Source organism: Semicossyphus pulcher, unplaced genomic scaffold (assembly GCF_022749685.1).
Source record: "Semicossyphus pulcher isolate SPU_LCO1_2020_fin unplaced genomic scaffold, fSemPul1.0.p SCAF_4, whole genome shotgun sequence".
Taxonomy (NCBI): Eukaryota; Metazoa; Chordata; class Actinopteri; order Labriformes; family Labridae; genus Semicossyphus; species Semicossyphus pulcher.
This window is the reverse complement of record NW_027211715.1, coordinates 32,374,353-32,385,427: the sequence shown is the minus strand read 5'-3', so window position 1 is coordinate 32,385,427 and position 11,075 is coordinate 32,374,353. Positions and strand designations below refer to the sequence as shown.

The following is an 11,075-nucleotide window of genomic DNA, read 5'->3' as shown; positions in this document are numbered from 1 at the left end:
TGTGTGACGTCCACGGTTGGCTCCGGTTGTAACTCTTGATTTTCCTGGCTGACGGTCGCTTTCCTTTTCAGACTGTTTGCTTCATCTGAGCGTCGAGTTTGTTTCTTCTTCTTTGGATTTTCACTTCTTGTTGAAGTTGTATCTGTAGTCATCCATCTTTTCTTTGTTTGTTCAGCCATAGTAGATTACTGTTTACTCGCAACACTTGCAGAGAGCGGAAAAGCAGCCGCTTAGCTCCGCCTACCCTCTCTGGCAGACCAACCACTGCTGGCTGATGGAAAACGCGTCACTAACTGGGCGCTGCTTGTGATTTTTTCTGTGAAAGTCACACCAGACACCAAGCCTGTAATACTGCAAATGTGTTACCTCATTAGATAGAGACTTAACAGACATTTATTTACATGAAAATCTTTGAGATTATTACTTTAACATGTTTAATCCATACAAAAACTGAAGTGCAAAAACATGCCTTTGTTACCTATGTAACAAACAGGAAATGCTTAATTCTTGTTCTCTTTGGGGATTCTGAGTGACAGATTTCTGTTAGCGAAAACTAAACATGCTCAGAGACAGCTCTGGACTTAGCCTCTGGATTTAGCTCGGCTCAGGTGACTTACTGTCGAGCATTAGCTTAGCACCAACGCTTTGTCTATAGATTAATGTTGGCATTAGTTGAAACAGAGACACAGTGATTTCTTAATGAGCCATTTTTTTTTTACAGCAGTTTAGAAAGTGAGATCGGGGATGTAGATTTGTTATAAGTTGGTCTTATTCATCTCGAAAGACTGTGGTTCCCCCCCCCCCCCGAGTGCCTGTAGTTGTTAGCAAACCGTCACTGTGGTTCAGCCTGTTACCTGGCACATACCAACCAGAGAGAGCAAATGGTATTTTTTGCACTTCATCCGTACAAAAACCAACTTTTGGAAGTAGCCAGGCTAGCTGTTAGCTTAGCAGTCTCTATGCTAAGCTAAGATGGTGTTCTTCTGGAAGTAGCTACACAAATGCTGTACAGACTTTAAAGTGGTGTTTCTCATGTAACTCCTCTTCTTAATCATTTTGAATCATTGAATGCTTGGAGACACTATCACCACCTGTGAATGAATTATGAAGTCTCGTGCCCGGCCGTGTCTGTGTGAGAAACTCTCAGGGAGATGATTTTGGATAAGCTTTCACCTCAGTTTTGTATCAAATATTTTATTTGCATTATGTTTTTTTTTTAATTTTAGTGTCAAATGTCAAATCTGAGAAAAAGTTTGAGCTTTTCTGCCTTAAAAGAGGATTTATTTTGTAAACAAACAATAAATGGCTGAAGTGTAAAGATTGACTTCTGTTCATGAGTGAGCGAGCTCTGCTACAGTCAGTGCTGTGTGTGTGTGTGTGCGTGTGTGTGAACAGGAAGTGTGGTTCAGATGCAGGATGAGGCTGGTTAATCAAACACTTCATTATCACAAACAATGTGATGACATCACGAGGGGACGGGAGGCGAGAGGAAGAGGTTGGCCACGCTTTCCGCGCTCCGCTAGAGAGAAAGCCTTCCTGCATTCTGCTCACAGATTACGATCTGTTTCCACTTCCATGGAAAACAATCACTAAAAACCCCAAAAAATATATTTGTCACTGCCGAGAGATAATTTACAAGTAGAGCAAGGACGATATCTTCAGATGATAAAAACAGTACAGCAGAAATCCACTGCATTATGTCTTCTCAGCAGACACACAGACTTTGTAAACACTCCATACGAGCTGCAACTGATTACTGTCAGGTTCAAAGTGGTTTTGAATTACAGATTAATGTTTGAGTCTATAATGCTAGGCTAGGTCGCTAATCCCAACGTCCAAATAATACAGCTTCAAGTTCAACATAATGCACAAACATTTGGTTTGACACGACGAAGTCGCTCACGCTTTTTATCTTCACGTCCAGTTCGTTTACTGATGACGCCATAACGCAGTGAGAATGTTCTACGGCAGCGGCGGCCATCTTGGTTGTTTACAAAGACATCAGAAGGAAAACTGTCTGAATTAGAGCGGGACCAGAGCAACTGATAAATGAGCTCTCAGATGTGTCTGGTTCCCATGGTAACGTGTGAAGTTTTAATCACAAGCCTGCCACCAAAAACTGGGCTGTGTCAAACCTAAATAAGAAACGCATTTGAACTGACATGTTCTTGTTTTATGTCAATATGAGGGGCTGCACGGTGGTACAGTGGTTAGCGCTGTCGCCTCACAGCTTCAAACGAGGAACCTGTTCGAATCCCGGTTCGGACATAGTGGGCCTTTCTGTGTGGAGTTTGCATGTTCTCCCTGTGCATGCGTGGGTTCTATTGGTACTCCAGCTTCCTCCTGTAGTCTTAACACATTCTCGTTAGGTTCATTGGTGACTCTATAATTGCCCGTAGGTGTGACAGTTTGTCTCGATGTGTCAGCCCTGTGATTGACTGCCGATCAGTCCAGGTGTAACATTGCCTCTCGCCCGATGACAGCTGGGATAGGCTCCAGCCCCCCCGCGACCCCTAACAGGATAAGCGGAATAGATAATGCAGGAATGGATTTAAATATGAACTCGTTCTGAAGCCTGACTTTACAGCATCCCAACTTTTTTGGAAATGGGGTCGTAGCCCACCAGGAGGCCAGAACATGTCTGAAAAAAACATCACAATAAGTGACTGTTCTGATTACACCCTCTAATGAGTCTCACTAAACGACGCGACCCAAATGTCTTTAACTCCAGAATGTTATCAAACGCCTCGCAGTGTTTACAGCAGGTGAGTCAGTGAAGGTGACGTGTTACCTCAGGTGAAAAGATTTAGATAAAAACAGATGATTCTGGTTCATCACGTAAGTGTTTGAAATACACAGAAAGCTAGAGATATTAACTTCCAACCAAATGACTAGTCACAGTAGCTGAATAATTGTTATATTTTAACAGGTAAGATGATCAAAGTCCCAATAATGTTAGAATGTTTGAACAAGACCCAACCACCCCATTTTACCTCCTATAAACCTGCCGCTCATCCTGTTCAGGGTCGCGGGGGGCTGGAGCCAATCCCAGCTGTCATTGGGCGAGAGGCGGGGTTACACCCTGGACTGATCGCCAGTCAATCACAGGGCTGACACACAGAGACAGACAACCTTTCATGCTCACATTCACACCTACGTGAACTTAACGAGCATGTCTTTGGACTGTGGGAGGATGCCGGAGTACCCGGAGGGAACCCACGCATGCACAGGGAGAACATTCAAACTCTAGAGCGGCCGCCTATGTCTGAACCGGGGTTCGAACCAGGGACCTTCTACCTGTGAGGCGACAGAGCTAGCAAAGATGTAATTATATTTATGCATTTGTCTACAACTATAAAGCCTCCTGTTTGCACCAGAGAGGAGGCTGATGAATACACAGATGAAGAACGACAATGTTGTAAACAAAACAGCTCCTTTGATATAAAATGTTTTAAATAATTAAGAATTCGAATAATTTACAAACACATACAAATGTCCATATATCCCGTACAGCTACATTAGTGAGGGTTATAAATGTTTATACAGTGCTCATAAACACTGAACTGTTGCTGCTTCATCAAATAAGTGATGTTGTCTTCGGGAGAACTGCGGGTAAAGTTAGTAATGTGACTTACTGATAACTTGTTTTTGTGAGTCCACCTGCATGACTATGACTGTTACATAAACAAAGAAGCGTTGTCAACACAGTCAAGGTGAGCTCAGTCAAATATTCTCTGATGTGTCAAACTTCTCCGTCCTTTCAATAACCCACACACGGTGAGGCACATCAAAGTGTAAATGTGTTTTTGTCATCTTTTCTCCTGAATGGAACAGAGTAAAAAAACTCCCCTTCTCACCTCTGTTACTGTAAACTGAGAGCTGGCGGAGAACGGATAAAGGTTTCTGCTTTGAACTCTTTTTGTGAATGAATCCGTGGGAGGGCAGCGAGCTTAATTTAGAACACAGAGAATCAAAACAACTCCTGTCTGCCCTGCACGGCTTTCCCCTAAATGTAGATGGGAAACCAAGACAAGGGCAACGAATATCGACAACAACAGACACGTCGTAGCGGATGAGCAACTGAAGGTGTAGCTTGTACACTCAATAGTTTAGGCTGAATTGCTGCTGTCCTCAGATAACCCTTCGTGTCTCTGTCTGACTTACTCATGTGAGCTGTGGGCGTGTCGCTGTCTGTTTGAACCGCTCGCTGTGGAAGTCACCTACACCCACGACCAAACGCACACTTTCTGCTGTCGCCGTCTTCCTCTGGGATCCATTCACTGCCTCTTCTGTTAACTGCTGGCCCACATAGTCCCCACCCTGCACGCACACGCCCTGCTCACGCCCTGCTCACACCCTCCTCTGACACCCAGAGTGCGAGACCCTGACATGACTGACGGCATGCTATCTGGTGAGCTGGAGCTCCAGAGATGAATAGATTCAGTCGCTGGTTTGAGCCATGATTCACACAACTGTCTGCTAACGTGCACTTATGCAAGATGCACTTGGGTGCGTCATATGGATTTGGAGACGAGTTAAAAACCGTTCGTAAGGGATTAAAAAAGATGCTGAAACACTTGCAGTGATTTGGTATGCAGCTTTTTTCTGGTGCAGTTGTTTCCAGGGTCTGCTGCTAATGCATATGTTTTGGATTTCAGCAGCACGGTAAATTGATTTGCGGCTAGTTTCAGTTGCAATAATTGTTTTGGAATGTGCTTTGTCTCTTGATTTGCAGCCCGTTTCTCCAAATGAAAATGTATCAGGCCTTTGCAGCATGTTAGTCTTTGTCAGACATCGCACAAATCCTTAGCAACAAACCTTTTGTGCAGTGCAGGAAGTCTCAGATAGTCTCCAAGCACTGCTGAAAACTAGCCAATTTAAACTTTTAAGAAAACACAGACATGAAGTCCTCAAAAGTTTTCACAATAAAGGAACGACTAAGGAAACTGTATCTGATGGTAAAGCATGTGTGATGCTATCAAAAACACCTAAAAGAAGTGCATCGTGATTTGAAACTGTTAAAAATACAAACATACATTATTCCTTTAACATCTTATTTATTGGGCGATAGAGACGGCACAAAACAAGCATCACCAGCAACTTTAAGAGAGATGCTCCGCTGACCCAGAACAGTCGTTAACACAAGGCTGTCAGCCGTTCACACCCTGCCTGCTAGCTGCACAAGTGTCCGTGTGAGATTAGCATAACCAACATGATTGGGACTGTCCTGCACAGTAACAATGAAATCCACTCATTCAGTGTCTTTGAGATTAGATGAACAGACAGTTGTGTTCGATCTAGTGAAGCAGAAATTGAAAGTGATGAGTGAAGAATAAAGTGATGACTGAAAAGCTACAGATAAGGTTTTTAAACTGATTGCACACAGATTAGAAACAGTAGTAGCAGTACAGTGGTAGATAGAGTGGAGGGAGTTTATAGTAGCAGTATAGTGGTAGATAGAGTGGAGGGAGTTTATCTCTTCACAGGCTGGATGCACGACGGCTGGAAGCAGGTGAGCTGGAGCTGCATACTGCTTTTAAACTTGTTCAGCAGCTCTTCCAGTAACCTGGTGGACAAAAACATGTGAATTAAACCTTTAAAGGACAAAAGAGTGATGTTCAAAAAGTTCTGAAATTGTTCCTTCAGCTGGCAACTACAAAACAGGCTGCTTTGAATTCAACGTAATGTCAACAGGAAAACATTAAAGTACGTCCACTAAAAGTTCTTGTTGTGGCCACTGACAGGCTCCCATTATTATTTCAAGTGTCTGACAACCTTATAGCAAAAATGCCCACAGAGATGGAGCCTTTTCTGTTCAGCAAGATCCCATGTGTAACCAAAGATAAAGGCTCTCTCAAAGGCACCAGATTCCACCGACAAAAACATGATTTTACCTTAAAAAACACACGAGGTGCTGGTCCACAGCTGGCTCAAACATGAAGATTTTTGAGTTACTGAGTGACTTTAAAGTAATAATCTCGAAGATTTTCATGTAAATAAATGTTAAGTCACTATCTATCTCTGAATGAGGTAACACAATGGTGATTGAGCCTATGGCCCACTGATGAAAGCCTTTGCATTTACAGAATTACAGACTGGGTGTCGGCGGCGACTTCCACGGAAAAACAACCCAAGCGACGCCGAGTTAGTGACGCGTTTTCCATCAGCCAGCAGTGGTTGGTCTGCCAGAGAGGGTAGGCGGAGCTAAGCGGCTGCTTTTCCGCTCTCTGCAAGTGTTGCGAGTAAACAGTAATCTACTATGGCTGAGCAAACAAAGAAAAGATGGATGACTACAGATACAACTTCAACAAGACGTGAAAATCCAAAGAAGAAGAAACAAACTCGACGCTCAGATGAAGCAAACAGTCTGAAAAGGAAAGCGACCGACAGCGAGGAAAATCAGGAGTTACAACCGGAGCCAACCGTGGACGTCACACATGCAGCACTGTCTGGATATCTGGGACGTGTGCTCCCGCAATTACCGTTTATCACCACAGCTGCCGCCAAAGAGAACGAAACTGAGATCTTCTAGATTAGTACTTTAAGTAAGTTCACCTACAGATCTAGACAGCACTGAAGCATCAACTCCTGTATTCTTTGAGGTAACATCAGTGTTTATGTCAGTAGAGTCTGGTGGCACTGAAGAGAGTTCAGGTTTCAAGAAAGCTCCCTCTTTATCAAAGAGGTCTGTAGGATCCTTTCTGTGATCTTATCAGACACTTAGAATAACAACCTGAGCCTGTCACTGGCAAAAGCTTGCTCTTTTAGCATACATACTTTGAAGAAGCTATGTTGCGGCCATCACAGACAGTTTCATGGCTGCCAGCTGAAACAGTCAACTGGAAAGTTGTCACTGACACCTCAAAATGTGTAAGAAAACGGCCCAGGTTTCAGAATACCTGAAAGGTTACAGAGGTTATATGAGTTACATGGATCAGTGTGACACTCACTTTTTATCAGCTCCACTGTGCAGCTGAGGAAGGCCGTCCAGAGCCAGTTTGAAGCTGCCACTAGGAAACACGAGATGCTTAGTTAAAACTTCATTCACGCTGGAAACTAGAAAATGAAGTTGACAATGAGTCTGTGTGTGTATCTATTAGGCCTGCACACTGACCTCCTGCGATGAACACACACACACACACACACACACACACACACACACACTCCACAGCGCGTGTACACAGCAGAACCAGATTACTTTCGCTTCCTTTCCAGAACCCACCAAGTAATATAAATAGGGATTGTAGTGAGGGATGTGCGACTGCAAGATTTATGTTCGTGACACTTGCTGCCATAAATCACTGTGCATATACACTATGCAAGTTCCTGTGTGTGTGTGTGTGTGTGTGTGTGTGTTGCACTCACTTGCTTTCAGCGTTCAGGAATGCGGCTATGGCATCTCTCAGGGCACAAAGTTCAAGGCGGGCCTGCAGGATGAGGGGGGTTAAAAAAAAAGAGAGATGAAATCAAATCGTCAACTGTCAGCAGTTGGAAGCTTGAGCAGAAATACGGCATTATCAGAAACTTTAGGTGAATCCCCGAGAAGTGAGGGGTCGACTTATGAGTCAGGGTCATACTATGAGTGTGCGTGAGTGTCGGTGTGTACCTGCAGGGCACCATTTTTGCTGAAGGAGGACACACACTGCATAAGACGACACATCTCGTCTGCAACAGACTCAACTATTCGAGACAAAACCCGAGACACCAGGTCCTTCGAGACCGTGAAGACCTGAGACACAGAAAGTAGGTGGTGAAAGGATGAGACAGATGGTTGGGAGATAAAGAGACAGCTGCTTAATGCAGGGTTTGATAAAAGGACCATTAGTGTTTCGGTTGTTTGTACCTCAGCGTGAACTGCGATGATGTTGACCAGAGCGTCCTTCAGGTAGTTTCTCACACCTGAGGGAGAAATCGACACAAGATGAACAAAATCAACTACCATCAAACTTATTAGGAGAATTTCTGGTCAGGAAATGTAAAAGTGTGTGCAGCTACAGACGGCTGGGATGGGTTTAAAGGCAAATACCAACTGCAGGGTCAAATGACTCTGCAGTACACCCGGATAATTGATGGGAACACAAAACCCATATCGACACGCTAATCTCCGCCCCCTTTCCGGTGCGATGCTATGCTTCGTCTGTAACTTCTGCGCCTCCTCGTCATCTCAGCTACAGATTCCGCCCGCCCATCATTCCAAATTTGTCGCCGCCGAGTTTGATACACAGACTGAATGAGTAATAGATTCAATAAAGACCTAACCACTGTAACATCTTCACTGTTTACTAACCCTGTCTCAGACGGTGACGCAGCAAAAAAGAGACAGGCAGTATACTTCACTGGCAATGGGAAAAGAGACAATCGGCATCTATAAGCGGGTGTTCTCGAGTCTCAGCGCGCTAATTTCAGTGGGAAAGGAGTATAATTAAAACTAGTGTACTAAGTCTTCACAGGACACCAAGCCCTGTGCATAAGAGTGATTTGCATACAGGTGAAAAACTAAAGCAACATACAGTCACAACTAGCAGCCAGAACAGCTTTAAAGCATCTTTGCGTTGATTTGAACTCTGCAGAGGGATTAACACTATTGTTGCGAATGATATTCCCTCACATTGTGAGAAAATCTTTATTGTCCCCAAGGGGCAATTTGGTTTGCAACAGAAGCGATACACATCATAAAAGACATAAATACAAGGACAGGAGACATAAATACATATAATACACAACTCCCATAGATATCATGATAGATACAAAGCCAACAGTCCTGAGGTATCTGTTGAGTGTGCCCTCCGAGTGTAAGTGAACCTCCTCCCTGTTGGCAGAAGTCTAAACTCTGCATGGATGGAGAGCGCCATCTTCCACATCGGTCCAAAACCTCTCAAAGAGTTAAACTAGGTTCAGATCTTGTGACTGCCAAGGCCACAGCATACGTTTCACATTATTTTCATACTTATCAAACTATTCAATGACCCCTAATACCCGGGTATCTGGAGAGACCACTCATCTGTATGAAGCCATGTCAACACCACAGGATAGAATAGACGTCATCATCTCTCTTTTTTATCGTTTCATTGTTAGGAAGAATTTTGGGACTGTAGTGATGGAGGGAGAAGAAGAGCAGTGGTTCCCACTGAGGGTACATCAAGATGGTATTACACTGTTGGTCTAAATAGGCTTTGTCATGTCATCCAAGAGTGTTTAAAATAGCTGTATTTACTGGGTGTTCGGTAAAATCTTCTATTTAATGTTAACAGTTTATCTGGACCATTTATATCAGAAAGGTGACGAGAGACAGAGACGTTGCTGCTTTTAAAAATCCAACAAATGTAAAAAGATGAAGTTTTGATCTGCAAGAAGATTCAATTAAGAGTAATATTTTTAACTTATGACACATTTCTGTGAGAAGAGAAAGAGACGATGGCAGATGTATCACCTGGACGTTTAGCATTAAATGAACTTAAAAAGTGAAACGACGAGGCAACAGCAGAGTGAAAGTAGTGAAACTGGATCTTTAATGCCTTGCAGCACCCACACAACAACGAAAAGTGCAACAAGTGAAAGTATCAGATCCTAGATCTGTGGTGAAGTGTCCAAAACGTTCCTGTTTCACATGCAGCCCGAACACACAAACTCACACCGGCAGGAACAACCCAGAGCACGGCCCTACTTTCGATCAGTCCTGCCTCTTAAAAAGCGAGTCTTAAGCCGGTGCCCATCTGAGCTCGCACACACTCTGACATGTTGCTTCACATCCTGTGCTAAGGTAAACCACACACGCAAAGGAGTTTCACCTGGGTTTGCATCTGGTGAGCAAAAAGTCAAACAATACACATGTGCACACAGACATGACTGCTGCACACCCACAGCTGAACACAAATGCCAGACACCTTAAGGGGGACAAATAGAACGGTCTCTGTGGTGTTTACAGTAAGCAATCAAAGAGAGTACTTTACCCATGACACAGGAGAACCACATCAACAGAGTTCAGAGATGTCGCATTCACAACCCGCAGGACTGTTAGGGGCCAATTTCTGATATTACCCAGGTCAGTTTGTGGTCGCCTCAGGTGGTTTCCCCACGTTCTTCTCACACAAACATCTCGGGTTCTATCATTGTGAGACAAGTGTGGAGTGTGCAGTGAGGCGGTGCTGCGGTGCTGCGCAGTACCTGTCGGTGTTTGGCAGTCCCTCCAGTCAAAGTATCCGGCGTAGATGCCGGGCTCCAGGGAGCCTGCAATTGGGTCAGCTCGTCGCTCGATGTAGGCGTCAAAAAGTTTTCTATCCAGCTCTCGCACAGAGTCCACGCTCACCTGGCAGGTGAAGGACACATGGTGTTATACATACACAAGTTTAATCATGATGAAATATTATATTGTTTCTTTAGACAATTATACCGTTTTGCAGATTGATTGCAAAGTCCAGGACGTGATGAGGTCACATGGCAGATGACCTTTTACAGTTACATTTTAAAAGTGGTTTCAGTGACCTTAAAATTTGACCTTAAAACCACCACAATCTAATCAGTTTGTTGATTATTCCCTGTGAATGTTAACTCTGTTTAATCACACATTCACTTGAGTTTTGTCGTGTTAAGATCATATTTCACTATTTGTTTCCAAAAAAAGTCAAATGATAACAAACAGTATCATGAAGTTATCCCTGACCCTTTTAGAGCAGGAGGTGCTGTAACCTTTGACTGCATATCATGTGTGTAGCTTTAAAGCTGCTTCTGAAGAAAGAATTCAAATCTTAGCTGATGTTGTGTTAATATTAAACGATTCAAATCTAGACAAGCCGTCACTCACATCCTCTCTCTGAATATCAAAAAAGTCTTTATCGATCTTTCAAAGAAAGACTTGTTTTTACTGGAAAACCAACCGAACTCTTCTCTGCTTTGTGATTCAGCCATTAGTCATTGTGTGCAGTTGTGTGACTATGTGTGTGTGTGTGTGTGTGTGTGTGTGTGTGTGTGTGTGTGGAAAGGAAGAAGAGAAAGGAGTGAAAATGTGAGACTGAGCAGCTTCTCAGACAATGACCTTTACATTTTTAAAATAGTCATATATCTGCTCAGAAGAGAGC

At 43.5% G+C, this 11,075-nt stretch overlaps 1 protein-coding gene across 1 annotated transcript in view; it reads right to left on the bottom strand.

The window, feature by feature from the left end:
• Positions 1-5,037: 5,037 nt before the first annotated feature.
• The window catches only part of exoc2 (exocyst complex component 2), a 55,108-nt gene continuing 49,070 nt past the window's right edge, over positions 5,038-11,075 (bottom strand). The window contains exons 23-28 of the mRNA XM_069679849.1: positions 10,165-10,306; positions 7,844-7,899; positions 7,607-7,729; positions 7,366-7,427; positions 6,951-7,010; positions 5,038-5,566 (exon numbers count right to left, since the gene is read on the bottom strand). Of these exons, the coding sequence (XP_069535950.1) occupies positions 5,473-5,566; positions 6,951-7,010; positions 7,366-7,427; positions 7,607-7,729; positions 7,844-7,899; positions 10,165-10,306 (537 nt within the window). The 3' untranslated portion in view covers positions 5,038-5,472. The remainder of the gene's footprint in view (positions 5,567-6,950; positions 7,011-7,365; positions 7,428-7,606; positions 7,730-7,843; positions 7,900-10,164; positions 10,307-11,075) is intronic.